Source organism: Osmerus eperlanus, chromosome 11 (assembly GCF_963692335.1).
Source record: "Osmerus eperlanus chromosome 11, fOsmEpe2.1, whole genome shotgun sequence".
Taxonomy (NCBI): domain Eukaryota; kingdom Metazoa; phylum Chordata; class Actinopteri; order Osmeriformes; family Osmeridae; genus Osmerus; species Osmerus eperlanus.
In genome coordinates, this window is record NC_085028.1 from 8226339 (window position 1) to 8246956 (window position 20618).

Consider the following 20618-nt stretch of genomic DNA (forward strand, 5'->3'; position numbering starts at 1 on the left):
ATCTGGTTCTTCACAGAAAGACTGTTTTAAATCAAAGACAGTTTTTTGTTTGCATCAGTTTCTATTGTAAAATAACAGCCTTCAATAATCACAGGCTTTGTACAACAGCGCTCCCACATGTAAAGGTGGTGTAACTGCACAAAATAACTGGGTTACTGTGGGAGAACTGCAAAATGTGACTAATAATAACATAACTAAAATTATTTGAATCTTTGTTTGTGATATACTAAATAATGCAATAATCAGCCAAATGCATAGTGAGAATTTCTGTATACCTTTAATATTTTATTCCAAATGTTTAATACAATTTCAAAATATTATCGCTTTTTTTGTAAGAATAGTTGATTTACATCATAAAAATAGACAAGATCATTTAAATACTGTTAGGCATTTTGAGATTTACTGAATAATGAATGTATTCTTTTCCATCTTTAACAAAATGCTTATGTAATTAATTAATACATGTATCTAAACCAGCAAGGAGTGTGAGATGAAAGTCACCAGAGAGCAGAGACACAAGGAGACAAATAAAAACTTCTGTGTTTATAAATGTACTGGCCAATCAGAGTCATGTAATTGTGCCTGCTGGGTCTTCTACGCTACCTGTTAACCTAATAAACACAGTGGATGACCACTCACTTCCTGTGTGTCACCTGTATGTTTTTACAGGGGAATATTAACTAACCCTGGACCAGGTGAGGTACTGAATCAGGGTCAGGGGTCAGAGTTCAACGACAGCCAGGTCTGGTCAAGTGCGGTCAGAGGGTTGTCCGAGGACTAGGAGGAGCTGTAGAACATGTAGCCTGGGAGGCAGGGTTTCCAGCGCCCTGAGGGTCACAGTGACCCAGGCTTTGTGGATCTGTCTGGGGGTCTGGAGGACCAGTGGCCTGGGAGGCAGGGAGACCAGCAGCCTGGGGGTCTTCTCTGGTGTCCAACACTGACTCAATGTGACTGAGGAGGAAGGAGAAGAACTGGGGGACCCCCTCATAGCCTGGAGGAGAAACAGAGAGAGATGCTCTCAAGCAAGCAAGAAAGAAAGACAGGTAGGTAGATCTTGAGAGGGTGTCTCTCAGTTGCTTCCCCGGCCTGAGAGGCCTCCTGCCCACCTGGGAAGATGTTGATGTCTATGACGGTGAGCGTGTGGGTGTGAATGTTCAGGATGACGTCCACCCCGAACAGCGCCATGCCCAGCTGTGTCCGCAGCTCTGCCACCAGGGCACCCACAGCCTGGGCACTGGGTGGAGGCAGCAAGGGTGTCTGCTCATCCAGCTACACATCCAGCCACACACAGGAAGACATGTAAATAAATACATTATAGTGAAACATCTGTAGGATATGTATTTTGTCTTCCTGGATTGGTCAGAACTGGTCATAGTTTAAAATAAACTGCGAGATGTGATTGGTTCATACAGCAGTGAGGTCAGAGCAGGACTCAGGTTTGGAGACCTCGTGGCTGTTGAAGAAGATTGACTCCCTCTCTTAAGACAGAAAAGAGAACAGTACTAGTATTAATAGTATTCATAAAGGTATTAGAGGAGAGTGGACTGTGCCAGCTAAAGTACAGACCATTACTTGACCGAAATACTGTTACAGCTACATATACACTTCTGATCCTTAACTTTCTGTTGTACTTTCTGTATGACCTAAATGTATGTCGCTTTGGAGAAAGGCATCTGCTAAATTCAAACAATGTCAAATGTAAATGAGTTGAGAGGTTAGGAGGAGGTGAAAGAGAAGATGGAAAGAACAAGGGAGAAGAGAGGAGGGGAGAAGTGGAGTCGAGGACCAGAGAGGAAGTGTGTGTCAGTGTGTGTCAGTGTGTTCTCCCATGACTAACCGCAGGGGCCGGAGGGGAAGTTCTTCAGCGAGGGTCTCTCCACGGTGAAGTGGGCGTCGCCCACCACAAAGACCTTGTGCAGCACGGCGCCGTGGTTGACGAAGCTCTGGAGGACGCAGGGAGGACGGACGTCACACAGCCCGGAGGGGCAGAAGATCAGCCACATCTGCAGAGAGCCAAGAGAGACATCCAGATACCGAGAGTAAACAGCCACAGTACTGGAGGAGTGAGACATGACAAAGAGAAGTGGTGAAAGAGGTCAGCCAGCGCCAGCTCGGGGCTCACCTCATGAGAGCGGGAGCCGTGGGCCACCCTGGTCTTGCAGACTGGAGGAAGGAGGAGGAGAGATGGTGAGGCATCCAAGAGGAGGAGGAGAAAACGGAGGAGGAGAGATGGAGAGGCAGATACACACAGGAGTGAGAGGAGGAGGGGAGGAGAAGGAGATTATGGTGAGACTGAAAGAGGAAGACAAAAGAAGGAGGAGGAAGAGGAGGGGGGGTGAGAAGGAGAGAAGGTGGGACTGGGAGCAACTGCAGTATACTGACTGAGAGGGAAGCTGAGGCCTTTCCTCTGTACAGTCTCCTGGAGGTCTGACATCTGACTGCTGCTCTTGATCTCCAGGTAGGACGGACTACACACACACCAGTCTGGGGAGGAGAAGAGAAGGGAAGGGAAGAGAGGGAGGAGAGGACTTAGCATAAACCTTATTTAATGAAAAAAAATGCTGTACTATTTTAATGATTTAAAATAATTGTAGATGATGTAATGTTGTTACCTCTGAGAGCGTGGTGCAGTTTGCTCATGATCCTGTAAGAGGCGTAACGGTCCAGAAGTTGGGTCATGGCAGGGAGGGGGTCCAACAGAATCACACTGGGATGAGCAGACACATAGCTCTGGATTACACCCCCCCCCACACACACACACACACACACACACACAAACACACACCACACACACACAACCACAAACACATGCATGCACACACACATGCACCAGAGGTTTAGAAAACTTAAATCTATGTTACACAGATTCTCCAATTACAATTACAATTACAGATGGACAGACTATGTGAACAGTGATACCACTAATCACAATTGTTTACCGTACTTGGAAGTTGGTGAGGAGCTGCTGTGATTGGCTATCGTACTCAGCCTCCACAATGACATCAGAGAGTTTGTGAACGATGACATCAAAGGGTCCTTGGGAGGCCAGTGGTTGGGTGAGGTCTATCTAGACAAGCAATAACAACATTACTAGATCCCACATCTGGGGTGACATACTATTTTGAAATAAACTACTACATTATGTCCTATAAGGGTAGATGGGAAACTCTGTAAATTACACTGCTGAGTTTTAAGACCAAATTCTCATATGTTCCAATGGGAAGGTATCAAAGCACTAAACAGTGGCTCTCCATATTACTGTGTCTGTCTGAAGGACTCTAGGAGCAGGTGACTGCATGTGTCTGTCTGAAGGACTCTGGGAGCAGGTGACTGCATGTGTCTGTGACAGTCTGACCAACATGATGGGCACCTGCCACTGACAGCCACTGAGATGTGTGCCTGGTGTGTGTGTGCCTGGTGTGTGTGTTTGAGCAGTTAAAAGTTTGGGTTAGAATTAATTTAATTATAAACTTGTTTTGGCCACTAACCTCAATCACCTCCAACCCATGGGTGCTGTGAAGCGGAATTTGTAAAACAGAGCATTTTATTATTGTATTGTTAACACAGTGTAATTTTCATGATACAACAGTTTCTAAAATGTAAACTTACGCACAGAGCTCCGCAAATGTGACTAAATTCATCTTTCTCCGTTTCTTATCGCTGAGACAGAAGCCCACCCGGCGCTTAGACATTAGGACGGAGCAGTCAGGTATACTGGTCCCTTGAACAGCGGGGAGCACTAGTTCAGAGAGACTAAGAAAGAGAGAGAGAGGGAGACAGAGTGAGAAAGAGAGAGAGAGGGGAGGGGTTGCTTAAGGGAGAATCACTAGATTACTTCTTAATTTTGACCAAATTAAATGATTTATAGCGTCATATTTCCTCATTTCGAAATAATCCTCGTGTATCAAAGCTCCATGTTTTACTGTGTTGTTTAACTGGAACAGCGACTTCCTTGTTTCTATCCAATAACAGGCGCCAGACATCGCACGGTTTACTGAGGACAGAAACAGAAAGTAATTCACCGGGAAGTTTATCATACAACAGGCCTGCAGAAGTACTTACTCATCGTCAGCCCTGCACAATCTGAGAAGAATCTATCACACCAATTTATTGTTTCGAGAAATAGCCAAGAATTAAGTTTGTTGTCGAGATAAATCTACGGATCACTTGTAAATTCGTTTGAGGTCATCATCTCTTTCTGACAACCAGAAAAGACGACGACAATGTCCCGTGGTTCTAACGCTGGGTTTGACCGACACATTACGATTTTTTCTCCGGACGGCCGTCTCTATCAAGTCGGTAAGAAAGAAGAGTTTTCTCATTCATACTTTTAGTTGTTAATGTAATCTATAAAGCTCTTATAGTCTACAAAAAAATAAATAAACCATAGGTAGCCTACGTGTGTCTTAGATTACAATATGATTATAGGCCTTGCACGTTATGTGATGTGGTGGCCCGGTCACTTACACAGAGAATATGTATTTCATGCTCTTTCTTGTAGTGTATGTATTTTACATGCCTTCATGTATACACTGTGGATACTGTGGATCTTCTTATCTTATCTTATGTTTCCCACTCTTGTCTTTCATATGTAGAGTATGCCTTCAAAGCCATCGCCCAGGGTGGCCTGACCTCTGTGGGGATTAGGGGAACAGACAGTGCTGTGGTGGTCACACAGAAGAAAGTACCAGTAAGGCACACACACACACATGCACGCACACACACACTCACACAAACACACACACACACACACACACACACACACACACTCACATGTTCAGAGACAAGTGAAAGAGTCAGTGAGACCCAGTGAAGCCAGAAAGAGTGACTCCAGCATCCTGCTGAGTGAGAGCACGCTTCTTCTGGCTGTGGAAGATGTGTATGTCTATATATGTGTGTAGAAATATGGGTGTATGTACATGTGTGTCTGTACTATCATGTATGTATGTACATGTGTGTTTATGTCCGTATGATGGGAAAACCTTTGACTGGTACTGTATAAATACGTTTCTGTATGTATGCATGTGTGTCTGAGTGTTGTAATTATGTATGTGATCAAACGCACTCCAGTGTGTAGATATTTTACATGTGATTGTGTATACGTTTATGTATACAATTATATATGTGTTCATGTGTATACTATACGTGTATTTATGTTGTCATGACAACATTTGCTCTGCAGGATAAACTGCTGGACTCGTCAACCCTAACCAACATGTACAAGCTGACCCCACGAATCGGCTGTGTGATGACCGGACACAACCGTGAGTCACCTGGTCTCCACACACACACCTGCACACTGCTCATCATGAATTACGAGGCTTTGTCATGAGATATATCCATTTAAAACACAAACAGTTTTTTAAACGATTCTCAGCTGGTTTGTGTCAGCTCTGTAGGCTTATGCCTAGGACACACTGGCTGCGAAGCGCCTGGACGCGGCGCGCAGCGCCACGATCGGCTACGATCGGCTACGACTGAGCAAAAGCTGTTCACACCAGACGCGCATTTCTCCGCGCCGGTCACCAAGCCTTTCTGCTACTCTGAGCTTTCCTTTACGCTGACATGGTACATAAACATTAGCCTGGCTCTGCCCTCCTACGTACTTCCGCTCAATTTTGATTTTGCTTCTGTACTAGGTCTGGCCATGAGGTAAGTAAGTCAGATGTCTCCGGTTAATTTTATACCGGCCAATCAGCGAACAGAGGGAGTGGCTGTTGTGCGCTAGTTTGTGTTGTAGTTCCGTAATGGCAGCGGAGAAAGATGCGAGCGAAGCCATTCGGTCCGTTGTGGCAACGCTGCCGAATATCCATAAGCTAAAGCCGGAGCAAGAACAAGTTTTGCTGAGTTTTGTTGGTGGCCATGATGTTGTGGCCCTCCTCCCTACAGGGTTCGGGAACAGTTTGATTTTCCAGCTACGGCAGCTAGCTCTGTTACAGTAGTGGTGAAGGAATTGGCTAAGGCGAACGCTAGCGATTGGTTATGGCAGATCAGAGTGGCTCTGGGCAGATCCAATAGTTTTAAACTTCAACAGAGTACCCGCCTACAAGGAAGTCAACGCTTGTCAATGGAGCGAGGCCAGACTCTCTGCACAAATGAAATGTACAAGAGTCTGGTTAGGACCAGGCTACATAAACATGGCATTGGCTATATCCCAGCATTGATCCTTATCTATGTTGTCCTTGTAAAATTGTTGCTGGGGGTCATACAACAACTCCCTGTGCTTTTCACCTTCGAGAATTCATTTGATGCTGATCTTAGAAATTGACTTGGGGGTTCTCTCTCGGTAGGCTATGTCTGCACGTGTGTGTGTTGTTTGCAACGCGTGACAACTCGTTTCTCTCAAACAAACAAAACAACTATGGGCATGCTAGCTCAACAGATCAATCCGTTTATTTTCATTTGTTTTCATCAGGGTAACCACATGTAAAGGCCGTTCATTGCCAACATTGTGTAATTATAAAGTCTACAACTTTACAAATGTTCACCGTAGTGTACAATTAATGGAGTAAAATCTTAATAACATGTTTTTTTATTCAAATATATCAACTAATATGGTGTATTTCATCATCCTGCAGCCGATTTCGCAAGCGTCTCGCGAAAAAATTCGAACAGCTGCCGAAACGATCGTTGCAGATCGCAGGCAATCACAGGCAATCGCGGCGCTTCGCAGCCAGTGTGGTCGGTCCCATTTGATAACATGGGCGCCGAAAGAAAAAAGGCGGCGCTTCCAGGCGCGTCGCAGCAGATCGCAGCCGATCGCAGGCAGTGTGTCCCAGGCGTTAGGGTGGCGGGTACACTGGTACACACACCAGACACTGGTACACACACCTGACACTGGTACACACACCAGACACTGGTACACACACCTGACACTGGTACACACACCTGACACTGGTACACACACCTGACACTGGTACACACACCTGACACTGGTACACACACCTGACACTGGTGCACACACCTGACACTGGTACACACACCTGACACTGGTGCACACACCTGACACTGGTGCACACACCTGACACTGGTACACACACCTGACACTGGTACACACGCTTGACACTACACACCTGACACTGGTACACACACCTGACACTGGTGCACACACCTGACACTGGTGCACACACCTGACACTGGTGCACACACCTGACACTGGTACACACACCTGACACTGGTGCACACACCTGACACTGGTGCACACACCTGACACTGGTACACACGCTTGACACTACACACCTGACACTGGTGCACACACCTGACACTACACACCTGACACTACACACCTGACACTACACACCTGACACTACACACCTGACACTACACACCTGACACTGGTGCACACAGTGACCCCCCCCCCTCCCCTCCGTAGCGGACAGCCGTTCTCAGGTCCACAGAGGCAGGGTGGAAGCAGCTGAGTGGAAATACAAGTTTGGCTATGACATCACGGCGGACATGTTGTGTCGGAGGCTGGCGGACATCTCCCAGGTGTACACCCAGAACGCCGAGATGAGACCGCTAGGATGCTGTGAGCGACATTCTACCTCTAATCCCACACTCCCTCCATCATCTACCTCTGTCACTCCTCTCCCTCCTCTCCCTCCCTCCCTCCCTCCCTCCCTCCGTCCCTCTATCCTCTACCTCTGTTCACCTAACGCTCCCCTTCATTTATTTTTGATCCATTCTTTCCAGTCTGCTAACTACTGCTTCTCTGTAACTACCCCGCCCCCCCCCCCCCCCCATCCCACCCACACACATCCTCTCCAGGTATGATCCTAGTGTCCATAGACCCGCAGCAGGGTCCAGTTCTGTTCAAGTGTGACCCTGCTGGCTACTTCTGTGGCTTCAAGGCCACCAGCGTGGGGGCCAAGCAGACGGAGGCCAACAGCTACCTGGAGAAGAAGCTGAAGAAGAAGCCTGACCTCACCCACGACAGGACTGTGGAGGTAGGACCCTCCTCCACCGCCATCACCAGAGCTTTTCAAAGCAACGTCAACCCTACAAGTTAGCAAAATATGGTTGGTTATTTTTAGACAAGTGGTTTCCTGGTTTCCCCCTCTCCCACAGCTGGGGATCTCCTGCCTGTCCTCCATCTTGTCTATGGACTTCAAGCCCAACGAGCTGGAAGTGGGAGTGGTCACCAGAGACAGCCCCAATTTCAGGTATGTTCTCCACAATTACAGTATGTGCTCGGACTGACTTTGCAGTGCATTCAGGTACTAAAATGTGGGCCTGATTTGAACACCCTTCCCTCCAGGACACTGACAGAGGCTGAGATTGACACCCACCTGGTGGCCCTAGCAGAGCGGGAGTAAGCATGCAGTCACGTCACACCACATTAGTCCCGGTCAGAAACTCATGTTAGGTTGCACTTGATTTTACTTTCCCATTGAAACAATGTAACCCTGCCCATTTAGACAAAGGTGGACTTGTCTCACATACACATGGCCTCATCCATTGTGTGCCAAACACACTGCATTTCCATGAATAAAACACTTTTAATGACTCAGTTGATGTTACACTTTTCTTTTTGACCACCAGGTGGCATACTGAAATAGATTATAGGAGCTGCGTGAGTAATGGCTGAGAATAAATAAATTGAGGTCTCTAGTTAACCACTAGATAGAGATGTTGTTACAGTGTTATTTTGATTTACTGTGGGTTAGCTCATTGTCTACTGAAGCACAAAGCAGGAACATGATGCTTAGGATGATGCATGATTAGGCTGTATGGCTGTAGTAGGCCCAGGTCATCATCTTCAGCATCCTCACACACACTATATCAAATTATTTCCCTCCCTTCCTGTTTCTCCTGATGACTTCATCGCTCTCTCTGTCTCTCTCTCTCTCTCTCTCTCTCTCTCTCTCTCTCTCTCTGTCTCTCTCTCTCTCTCTCTCTATCTCTCTCACACACACACACACATGCGCGCGCACACACACGCACACAGTGTGTACTCCAACAAACTCACCAGTATACATGGACATGACCAGCTGTGGACCAAAGTCAAGACCAATAATCGAGGCAGAGACAAACAAATAGTAATCAAAGAAGGCAGGATTTAATCCTGTTGTTTTCAATGAAAGTGTGTGGGGGTCGAGGGGGTGCCGGAAGGCTTTCAGTCAAGTGTTTTGAAAATGACATGACCCTACACTCACTATCGAAATCTGTATAATTCTGAATAATCAATCCATCACACTGTCTCTTTTTCCTTTCTTTATTGTTAGTATATTCTTTGCTGCTCTTCTCTTCTTCCCTCGTCTTTCTCCTCTCATCTCATCCCATCTTTTGTCCTCCCTTCCTCTCATCTCTCGCTTTCTCCATTGTGTCACGACTCTCACGGAGCTCTGATGAAACTGGCTACCAACAGGCCTGTGATGCATTTTCCGAGATTATACACAGTCAGTCCCCTTCATGAATGAGATTAAAGAGGTTGATTTTATTCCTTTTCTTGCTGTGGAAAATGAAAACTTTATAACTCCCCAGTAAATCTAAGTGAAGGATTAGAGCAACATATCAAAGACTGGCTTCTTTTGGGATTTAGATGCTTGTTGTGCGAATTTCACATGCAGGCTGGAGAGGGGGGTGGGGGAGGGGGGGTGGGGGGGGGGGGGGGGGGGGCTTCTTGTGCCAGAGCTGGAGGTTGGCTGCAGGGCCTGCTAGAGTGGTATACAGGGTGGTGTAGTGTGTGTGCACAGTAAAAATGTGCGTTTGTTGACCTTCTCCATGGTTTGTGTAGGGGTCCTCTACATCTGTGTCTCTTAGGATTACTGATATGACCCGTCTGTCTGCTGGACAAGTGCTGACAGACAGACAGACAGACACAGACAGACAGGTGCCAGATTACGTAACACAGCAGCACTGTTAGGCAGAGGGGGCACAACAACCTTACGTTTTTTGGGAACAAACAGCGGAATGGTGGCATTTCTTTTTGGATGGGGAAATCTTTTTCAGAGCAAGTGAAATGTCTTCCCCCCCATAAAAGCTAATTTTTGACCAGTTTTGAAAGACAGAGAGTGATGGGAATATGGGAATGACACGATGAGATGGGAGAGAGAGGGAGAGACAGGGAGACACAGGGAGACACAGGGAGAGACAGGGAGAGAGAGACAGGGAGAGAGAGGGATAGACAGGGAGAGACAGGGAGAGAGAGAGACAGGGAGAGACAGGGAGAGACAGGGAGAGAGAGAGACAGGGAGAGAGAGGGAGAGACAGGAAGAGAGAGGGAGAGAGGTAGCGATAGAGACGTAGAGACATAAATGGGAAACAGGGAAACCTGGGAGAGACAGAGAGAGTTGGGAGAAAGACAGAGCAATGGATGAGAGATAGGGAGGGCTGCGAGGGGACAGGTTGGTGAGGAGGAGGCAAGGGTGGGGGGGTGGATTAGCAGAGTGGTGCGTAGTCGGGGTGTGGGGGAGGGGAGGAGAAAGAGGCGGAGGGGGAGTGGACAGGAGGGTCAGATTAGACTGGCCCAGAGAGGCAGGGAGAGATTAGTACAGCGTACCGCACAAAGAGATGGATGGAAGGGGGAGGAGGGGGAGGAGGGTCCACAAGATTAACCTTGTTCAGCCACAAGCACAACCTGGCTTGGAGCAGACTAGCTGGCCCTTAACAGGCAGTTTCTGAACTGGCTGCTTAGAGCGGCCTGGTTGTGATGATCAGGTCTTGTGTAATGTTTCAGACACTGGACCCGTCACTAACACAAGCGTCTCTTAGTCCAGTGGTAGACACTGGGGTGGAAGGAGAAGGCAGTATTGGGGAGAAAGAAGAGGGGGGAGAGAAAAGGGGAGAGGGAAAAAGAGGGGAAGAGATGGAAAGGTGCAACAGATCACCTGCAACCTGAATTAAAGGGAATTACATTTCCCTCCTGTAAGCACTGTTGTTTTCTCTCTTTTCCATTGTTTATTTCTCTTTCTTTCATGCTGTGTTTCTTTCTCTTTCAGTGTCTTTCTCTCTTTTTCTCTGTCTCTCACCATGCTGTCCATCCTGTTGGAGACTGCACTTTAGTCCACCCTGCTGGTCAGTGTCTTAATACAGTAACAGAAAACCCACACCACAAATTCATGCATTAGTAACATTCATTAACTGTATAGGTTTATGCTGTGGTGTTGTTGTTTTTTTAACACTATATGCATGTATGAAACATAGTTACCTTTACCTTTAGTTTTTAACCCATTGAAGTTAACTAACCAAGGTTAGTAACACATAAACTTGTCTTTGTGTGTGTGGATGTTTCAGGTTGTTCTAAAACACCTCTTTAACCTTTAAGTGTTTCTTAATGAGCCTAACTCCATTAGTATGACATCACTGAGTTGATCTGAACAGTCTGACCTGTTGACCTGAGTTGTAAACAGAACCTGGGTTTGGGTGAAGGCACTACAGGATATAGAAATATTCACCTCTGGCAGACACATAGACAGTCAATAAGAAACACAATAAAGCATTAACACATTAGAGTGACACCAGCATGGAACCAGTTGTTCTTTCATTGGATACCTGTCTGAAGATCTCAGAGATGTACAGCTCTAACAGGACCAGGTCTTTGCTCAGTTTGAAAGGACAGAACTCTGTGAAAGTCTGTTGGAAAACTATTTATTTCTGAAACATTGTTCAAGTGTCATCAAGATAATGATATCTTATCGAACCAACATATATGGTTCAACTCATTGGTGTACTACCCATACATATTGGCTGGTTAAGATGTTGTTGAAACTCATAGATGAAATGTAGATTTTATGAGTATGGTGCTGATCAACACAATGTGGACCATAACATGTTTATTGATTTTAGCCATGCAGCAGACAAACAAGTCCCCCCCCCCCCCAGACACACACGTACACACACACATTCACACAAACACACACACACACAGTGGGGCAGACAATACCAGACTTGATGAACAAACATGTTGTGCTATTTCAGGCTGATGTTTAAAAACTAACTGGACCCCCCCCCCCTTCCCCCCTTCCCCCTTCCCCCCCCCCCCCCCCCCCCACCACACGTCGGGGCAGATTAAAACATGTTCCCCCCCACTTTACCTCCCATGTTCTCGTACCCCGTGTCACATGATCCATTACATCACTGGATTGAGGTCAATGCTGGATTAGGATGTTAGGAGAGCGAGGGAGAGAGCAAGGGAGTGGTGGATTTACTGAAAGTGAGGTAGGACAGGAGGGAAATAGAGAGAGGGAGGAAGATGACTATTGAGAGTATAAAAGAAAAGAATGTGGTAAAGAGCAAGAAAAGAGGGTTAGAGTGGCATTAAGAGTGGAGAGATGGATAGAGGACAGGGGGATAGAAGAGACATTTGAGATAGGAGAAAGTCCAGAGACCCTTAATGTGTGTGTGTGTGTGTGCGTGTGTGTGTGTGTGTGTGTGTGTGTGTGTGCATATGTGTGTTGGGGGGGGAGTGAACAAAGCAGTGCTCTGTAGGTTGTAATATCTCTACATGTTTGTTTCAGTGAACGCAAGAGGGTGAATAAGAGTCTATAGTTTGTACAGTAATCTGGCTAATATCACCATGTAAAGGTGATTCATATCAAGTGAGAGGTGAAGACCTGATGGATTCTGGGTAAAAGGAAAAAAATAATAAAGGGCTGTTTTATTACATGATATATAATTCCACTCCTCCTCTCAATATCCTGTTTTCCTTCTCTTCATCAGGTGCTTCTGTGAACTAATTGCATTTATTATTTTGTTTATCTTAATTGTTGATTGTTTACCCAGACATATGTTTACCTTTTTTGTCTCTTCTTTCCTGTCATCCCTCCATTCCACCATCCCTTCATCTTTCAGATTATGTGTAAAGCTTTGTATGTCATTGATGGTTTATGAATATTACACCAGCCAGATCACAGAAGTGCTGTCTGTCTCTGTGTGGTGTTTTTCTGTGTGTGGTCTGTGTGTGTATGTGTGTGTGCATATGTGTGTGTAAGAGTGTGTGTGTTTGTGTGTGTTTGGGACAGGGGAAGCAGTGAGGGACCTTCTAAAATGGCTGTCTGTTTCTTTGCCTCACTGGATGGTTAGCCGGTTGGTTGACTGGCTAGCTGGATGACTGACTGGCTGTCTGGTTTGCTGTCTGGCGGTCTGGCTAACAGGATGGCTGGCTGGCTGGCTAGTAGGTTGGCTGACTGTCCAGCAGGATTGATTGCAGCAGGAGTGCAGCTGGTCTGACTACTTTCTCAGAGAGGGACACAGGCTTCAATCAATTGTACTGGATGGAAAAGTGCACTTTTCTTTCAGTTATGTCATCCACTATTACTTTTTCATTAGTTGTATCTTTGTTCATTCTGCTCAGAACTATTTCCTGTCTTATCTGGTTCTCCTCTGTCTCATCTGTAGCAGGTCAAAGGTTAATTAAAGATGTTTTACCCACAATGCACTCTGCTGCAAGAGCAGCTGTCGTGGTAATGTTGGAACCAATTTCTCATTTGGAGATAAATAGAGGGAGGGAAAGAGGGATGGAGAGAAAATGTGATTGAGGGAGAGGCGAGAGTAAGAGAATTATGAAAGGCAGGGAGAGAGAGAGATAGAGAAATAAAGAGGAGAGACAGAGACAGAGAGAGAGAGAGAGAGAGAGAGAGAGAGAGAGAGAGAGAGAGAGAGAGAGACATAGAGAGAGACAGAGAGAGAGACAGAGAGAGACAGAGAGAGAGACAGAGAGAGAGACAGAGGAGAAAGAGAAATGGTGGGAGAGAATGAAGTAGGGAGAGGGGAAGAGGTGAGAGTTAAATGTAAAAAGTGTAAAAGAAAGATTGAAGGAAAGAGAAGGAAAAGATGGAATGGCATTAAGTGGAAGGGCGTACAGAAAAAAAGGAAAAATAAATTCAGGCAGAAGTTTTCTGACATCTAAGGAGGGATAGATAGAGGGCAGTATCACAGAGAAGAAGATAGAGGAAGAGGAGGAGGAGGAGAAAGAGAGCAAGACTGTAATCCTGAATAATTCACTTAGTGTCTTGCTGAAGGGCCAAAACACTAAGAGGATTGGAACATTCTTTAAATTAGATCAGTAAAAATAACAGACTGGGAGGAGAGGAGAGGGGGGGGAAGGAGGGGACACACAGGGAGAGAAGGAGCGAGGAGGTGGAAGAGATGGGGAGAGAGGGGGAGAGACTGGGATGGAGGCTGTGGAAGATGGAGGTAGACAAGAAAACAAGGTGGGGCAGTGGTGATAACATACACACACACAGTGTGAGAAACTTTAGGCCTCATTCTCACACTTATCCTACACTTCCTTTCAATGTTGACTATGGACCAAACTGTAATCCAGACTATAATCTGAGTTCAAGATATTACTGTTAATCCAGGATCCTAACATTGACTTTACTATGCGTAATAACTGGGCATTAAACTGTAAGCTCTGTTAATGACCTTAGCAGTAAGTGTGTGTGTGTAAAAGTGTAAGTGTGTGTGTGTGATACTATAATACTGACTATAACATTGATCTTGTTAACAGTGATATTCAATCCAACATACTGCATTCATCTGGAGAATAACTTGAGCAGTGATATGTTGGAAGATAAGCACTTCTGTTTATATTCTCAAAATATCATTGATTGCTCCTCAAATTTATAATCAATCCATCGAGTATCAATCTGCCATGCCCCCCCCCCCACCACCACCACCACCACCACCATCTGCCCCAGCCTTACTCTGTCTATTAACTGGCACCTGACTGGCAGGATCACAGTGGATCTGGCTGGCTTGATGACTGGCAGGCTGGCTGGCAGAGTGACAGAGTGACATGCAACTTGTTTGCCGTGGATTAGAGGGAGAAGAAATGAATCATATTTTAAATCCAGTGTGTGTGCTCCTTATTCTCGGCCGACAGTGTATGAGTGTGTCTCTCAACCTGCAGGCTACACGGTCCATATGCTGCTGAATTACCAGAGGACTCTGGTGTGTGTGTGTGTGTGTGTGTGTGTGAGAGTGAGTGCGTGCGTGTGTGTGTGTTTGTGTGTGTATCGTTAAGCGAGAGAGTTTGTGTCTCTCACACACTCTCACACACTCATCACTACATTTCTTCTTTCATCTAATCTCTTCTTGGCTTCTCCATCTTTTTTATCTTTCTCTTATTCCACCCCCCACCGTCCCTCAATCATCTCTCTTCTCCGTTTAACTCTCCTCTTATTTTGACTATCACATACTGATGGAGTGATGGCTTTGGGCCAGACCTCTGCATTCCTCATGCCCCCCTGAACCTTGACCCACCTGGCGTTGCAAAACACAAGCCCATGTGCATTAGTGAAGCCAAATAATGAACAGTCTTTCATGATCCAGGAGGTTCGCCAGTGGGCCCATGTAGATTTACACGTTTCTAATCGGTGTCCTCGATCCTGTCCTGCATCACTATCTCCCCTCACAACTGCTGGGATTAGAATCATATTCTGGGATGCTGCAAAACAGGCACACACAAACACACCAGGACACATCCATGGAAACATACACACTGACACACACACGGACACACACACAGACTCAAACACTTAAAACATGCACACACACATACACACACTGGGGAATTGTTCTCTACAGGATGTAAGCTTATGGAATAGCTTGTAACTGTCATAATGCAAGCCTGATTCAATGATAAATTGTTTAATATGTCAATACTTGTCAGATAACAAACATGGGGAAGGGGCAACTGCAGAAGAGAAACAATATATGGATGGATAGTTGGATGGAAAGAGGAATGGAGGGAGGGAGGACTAGAGGGAGAGAGGGAGGGATGGATGAATTGATGGAGGGAATATACAAAGTCTATTAATTCTATTAATCTTTAGTCTGTTAATGTTAGAAATAATAAACACAGTATAATAATCATCAGGATTTGATGAAGAATTGTGCACAGTTTTGTTTCCTATCACTGCTACCTTTATTGGACAAAACCCCTGAGTTTGAAAAACAGTGTTCAGAAAAAGAACCAGACAAATAAACAGAAAAATCAAAAGTTGGCAGTTGTCTAGAAATTAAGAAAGATAGACATACATATGGTTGTGTGGTGAGTCTGTGTAGCATTGTTGATACCAGACATGAAGGAATTTTCAAGTAGAGTTTAATATTTACAAAACAAGAAAAGAAAAAGAATATCAATGATAGGTTTAGAATGAATAGTAATGATGATACTCATACAAATGATAATAATATTAACTTCAAACAAATTACCACAATTTTACTTTAAAGGATTCACATTTTTTTTTTTAAAGAAACAGAATGTTATAGTCTAATACAAAAAGATGAAACAATAACCCTCAATAACCCCCTTGGTAACCCTCCCTCAGCGCAGGCTGTGACACAGACAACCCTTCTCACCAGTGGGTGTAATACAGAGGTAACCAGCTCCTCTCTCCTCTACACGTCTTATTGTAACAGTGTATATTCGGCAACAGGGCTTGTTAAGGGTAGATTTTCAGAACTGGTGACCTCATTCCCAATGCAGGCCCCTTCAACAAGACAGAAAGGGAACAGACATCCAAACATAAACACTTGTAGCCTACTCCCATATCCCAGAGTGCTTCATCAACCCCCGTTCACAGACAGCCCAGGACCCCACCCCCCACCCCCCTTTCTAACTGAGTCAGCTCTTTCTTTCCATGTTTGGAACACAGAGACAACTCCTCCCTCTGCTGGACAGTTTGAGGATGAGACGGGATGTCCTGCCCTCCATTGGGATTTTGAAGGGACACTCATGTCTGTCAGTCAGGCTGTTCCTGTCCGGTCTGTCTGTTTCTATGTGCATGTCCTGTCTGTCTATCTGCCTGTCTGTCTCTCTCTCTCTGTCCGGTGTGTTGGGCTCTGTGGCATCTCAGTTCAGCATTGAGAAGCAGCAGCCTGGAGATGTCCTTTTTTGGACCAAACTCGTCCCTCAGACAATAGTTCAAATCTAGATTTCTTCTCTTTTAGTCCTCTTTTAACTACCGATTTGTGAAAACTGTCATTCACACTTCACGTCAATCACAGTTTGAAGTTACGTTTGTTAAACCTTGATTGTGAAAACAACAGTGGACCTGGCAACAGGTACCTTGCTATCATGGTTCCATTGTAATGATCAACACGTTCAATCACATTGTACAGATATCAATGCTTTCAATTGGTTTCAAGGTAGGAATGGAGTCCTGGTCCTTGCTGAGTCATTTCTTCACATCAGTAACTTGATTGTGTTTTTTTCCAGGATGATAGTTAACACAGAACAACATTCCCCCTGGCTGTCTAATACATCATAAATCACTGACTCCGCCACACTTACAGTCTTTGCCTCTCCAGTCAAATCACTACACCCAAACATCAACAGATCTTTCCACACGCCACCTCCCCCCAGAACAACCAAACACAGGCAGGAAAGTTACCTAGTCTACGATTGGGTTCATAGACTGTTACGATGAAACCTTGGTGAGTCCAAAATTCTTTAAACTGAATGAAATCTAAGCTCCTCCTCTTTCCTTTCTGTCCCCTTTCCGAACATCTTGCCCTGCCCCTTCCTCTCCCCTCTACAAGACCTGGAACTTCCAGGAGTTCTGGTCCTTGTAGTCCAGGCAATCAGCCGTGTTGAAGTTGAGCTTCCAGGATGCTGCTTGGTCTTTGTAGTCCAGGCAGTCGACCGCCCCGAAGCCCAGCGAGGCAGCCGTGTAGCCTTGCGAGGACAGTGAGGCCGGCGACTGGCTGAGGGGCCCGCCCATGGAGGAAGCTGTGATGGGGCTGAGGGCACCCCCAGTGGCTGACAGCTGCGGATGCATTGGGGACAGGTAGGAGCTACAGTCCAGGCCCGTGAAGTACGAGGATGAGCCCCCGTAGCTCTGGGAGTAGGCCGGGGCCTGGGTGTAGGTCATGGGGTAGCCTGTGGAGCGCTGCATGCAGTTGGTGGAGGAGGCCGACAGGGGGTCAGGCAGGGGGGAGATTGACGCAGGGCTCCAGATGGACACGGTGGCACTGGCGCTGCTGGAGCTGGGGGTGATGGCAGTGCCGGGGATCGGGGGCGCTGGGCTGTAGGACCCGTTTGTGTTGGCATTGGGCTCAGCAGAGGCCTCACGGGCTGGGGAGGCCTTCTTCTTGGGTGGGCGGGGTTTAGACTGGCCCGTGCTCTGCTGCTGCTGCTGGCGACACTTGGCCCGACGGTTCTTAAACCACACCTGGCGGGCAAATGGGCAGGGGTTACTCCTCAAACTTTCAAGCATTGTGATGACAATATACTGTTTATCTTCTGTGGAGTTTTTTTAACGTTCTTTAAAAATTAAACATAATAATGATTGTGTATTGCTTGTCACCTGAACTCGAGACTCAGGCAGGTTGATCTTGAGGGCCACCTCCTCGCGCATGAATATATCCGGGTAGCGCGTTTTGGCAAACAGAGCCTCGAGAATGTCCAGCTGCGCTCGAGTGAATGTGGTGCGCTCCCGACGCTGCTTCCGCGGGGTGTCTGAAACAGAGCAAACACAAGTTAATTATGACTATTGAATGACGTGAGTGAGCCCAACATTTTCCTTCCTGTATATAAAACACAATACGTAAAAAAAAAAATTCACCTAAGATATTAAGTCAAACGCATTCGTTTTTGAAACACAATTTCAAAATTAGACCAGTTTAAAATGTTAACCAGACAATTATTTCAGTGACTTTCTTTGTAATGCAGTGTGGAATTAATAAAGTCGCAACCTAAACCTGAGCTAAAAAATAAAAATAGACCTCCCAAAATATCTATCAACGAAAAAAAAACGAAAAAAGATATTCCATTGGTGTAGGCGGATTTTTCCAGTAGATACTGTAATATCTACATTGATCTCTCTGTCAATGAACTGAGTGTATTGAGAATGCATCACACATTGAAATAGTGCGTGTATGCTGTGAGAATTTGAGCGTGGCTCACAAAATACATTCTAGCACTATTCGGAGTTTTAACAAAAAACATAGTCGATAGTTGTCAGACCAACGATACTTTTCAAATAGTCGTCTACTCTATAACCTTGTTTTTGAGCTGTCAATATTCAAGTGTTGTGATTTATCATCCACATAGCTGACCACACAGTCCTTATGTTATTCTTTTGTCTTAGCATAAACCAACTTAACTTAAACAACAAAAGACGGACTTGTGCGCACGAGGGCATTCCTTGAACAAAGCGCTTTATTGTCCTTTATTCCTTAATCCTCGGAATTTATAGGTCAGAAAAGCGCATGATCGGGCCTCTGAGAAAGCATGTAGACATTGTCTTTAACATTTTAATTGTAATGCTGACCGTTAAAACGAATTCAGTAAAAACAGGACCGTTTGGTGGTTCTGTTGCGCATCGCTCCATTTACGCACTGGTTGCGCGTGAGAAGTGACAGACGCTTGAAATTCTCTTTGAATTACATTGGTTTCTTCACTAAAATAAGATGTTACTGACTTTAACTGCTATAAGATATGTAAAATTCACACAACTATGGTTACTTACTTGGATATCCAACGGCGGAGTGTAGAAGGTCCATACCCGGGCCGGAGAGCGTTAACCCGTTCACGGCGTAATGTGGTTGCTTAATGTAGGACATCATGCCTGCACCGGCTTTAAACTGCTCCCTCACTCTCTCTCTCTCTCTCCTAGTCTCACGCCGTGGGACTGGTCTTCCTGCTACTCTCTGGGGGGGTGTCTCTCTCTCACTCTCCGCCTCTTTCAACCCCTCTCTATCTCTCTTGTTGGTTTTTAGGCTTTATATCTCTTGGTTGTTTCTCTTTTTCTTTTGTCTCGCCCACTCTAGAAGTACCTGACTTGGTTTAGGGCTAGACTGGCACCGGTTTACAAGGCCCTGCACTCCTCAAATCACACCTGTGGCTCGAGGCGTTTCAAGCACAGGTGTCCAGCAGTTTTTGCGATGCCTGTCAGTAATATTCGGTTTCTTTTTAAGTTACATACAGATACTCAAAACCAACCACACACTAAACAGAATGTGGTAAAATTACAGTTTTAAATGTGACAATGTTTTCTATCCGAAATGTGCGCTTTAGAAGCACGCACTGGTATCAATAAATAAATAGTTTAGACGAGCTTCGTTCTGTTTCCTCCCGGTAAAGTCTACGGCTCCCTGAATTTAACTCTGGAGCCTGTCTTGCGAAGTGTAGCCGACGAGACGTCTCCTTTGAGCAGCGATAAGCTGGGGCGAGAAGGCAGAACTGAGAGAACCAAGAAAGAGGTTGGCTAATTAGACCCAAGTTCTTACCAAGTAGATACTCTAACCCCTCCCTTCTCTCTCTCTCTCTCTCTCTCTCTCTCTCTCTCTCTCTCTCTCTCTCTCTCTCTCTCTCTCTCTCTCTCTCTCTCTCTCTCTCTCTCTCTCTCTCTCTCTCTCTCTCTCTCTCTCTCTCTCTCTCTCTCTCTCTCTCTCTATTTCTCTCTCTTCCCCCCATCTCTCTCTCTCTCCATCCATCTCCCTTCCCCTCCCTCTCTAACTACACCCACACACACACCCACACACACACCCACAAAGTAGACTTGTTGGCCTAATGCATATTGCTAGTTTTTGTTCTTGCATTCTTGTCTTTCAAACAGAAATTAAAAGTATTGGCCTGTGCAAAAATAATGCTTGAGCATATACGTAAACAACTCGAAAATAAGTTTCGTAACTCAATTTTAGTTTAGTGTTTATCTTGTCATTCT

General features: G+C 45.6%; 3 protein-coding genes across 3 annotated transcripts; 1 reads left to right on the plus strand and 2 right to left on the minus strand.

Moving 5' to 3' along the window:
* Positions 1-72: 72 nt before the first annotated feature.
* On the minus strand, positions 73-3844 carry LOC134029528 (inositol-tetrakisphosphate 1-kinase-like). The gene is made up of 10 exons (XM_062473667.1): positions 3610-3844; positions 3489-3513; positions 2945-3067; positions 2613-2730; positions 2383-2484; positions 2123-2163; positions 1838-2003; positions 1411-1478; positions 1107-1269; positions 73-991 (listed from the first exon to the last, which is right to left on the minus strand). Exons 1-10 carry the CDS (start codon positions 3690-3692, stop codon positions 759-761), a joined length of 1122 nt encoding a protein of 373 aa, XP_062329651.1. The 5' UTR covers positions 3693-3844; the 3' UTR covers positions 73-758.
* Positions 3845-4000: 156 nt separating this feature from the next.
* On the plus strand, positions 4001-8506 carry psma6l (proteasome 20S subunit alpha 6, like). The gene is made up of 7 exons (XM_062473668.1): positions 4001-4299; positions 4596-4690; positions 5183-5264; positions 7373-7528; positions 7768-7946; positions 8068-8162; positions 8258-8506. Exons 1-7 carry the CDS (start codon positions 4224-4226, stop codon positions 8313-8315), a joined length of 741 nt encoding a protein of 246 aa, XP_062329652.1. The 5' UTR covers positions 4001-4223; the 3' UTR covers positions 8316-8506.
* Positions 8507-16884: 8378 nt separating this feature from the next.
* Positions 16885-20146, minus strand: otx5 (orthodenticle homolog 5). Its single transcript, XM_062473374.1, has 3 exons — positions 19422-20146; positions 18258-18409; positions 16885-18122 (listed from the first exon to the last, which is right to left on the minus strand). Exons 1-3 carry the CDS (start codon positions 19516-19518, stop codon positions 17484-17486), a joined length of 888 nt encoding a protein of 295 aa, XP_062329358.1. The 5' UTR covers positions 19519-20146; the 3' UTR covers positions 16885-17483.
* Positions 20147-20618: the final 472 nt, after the last annotated feature.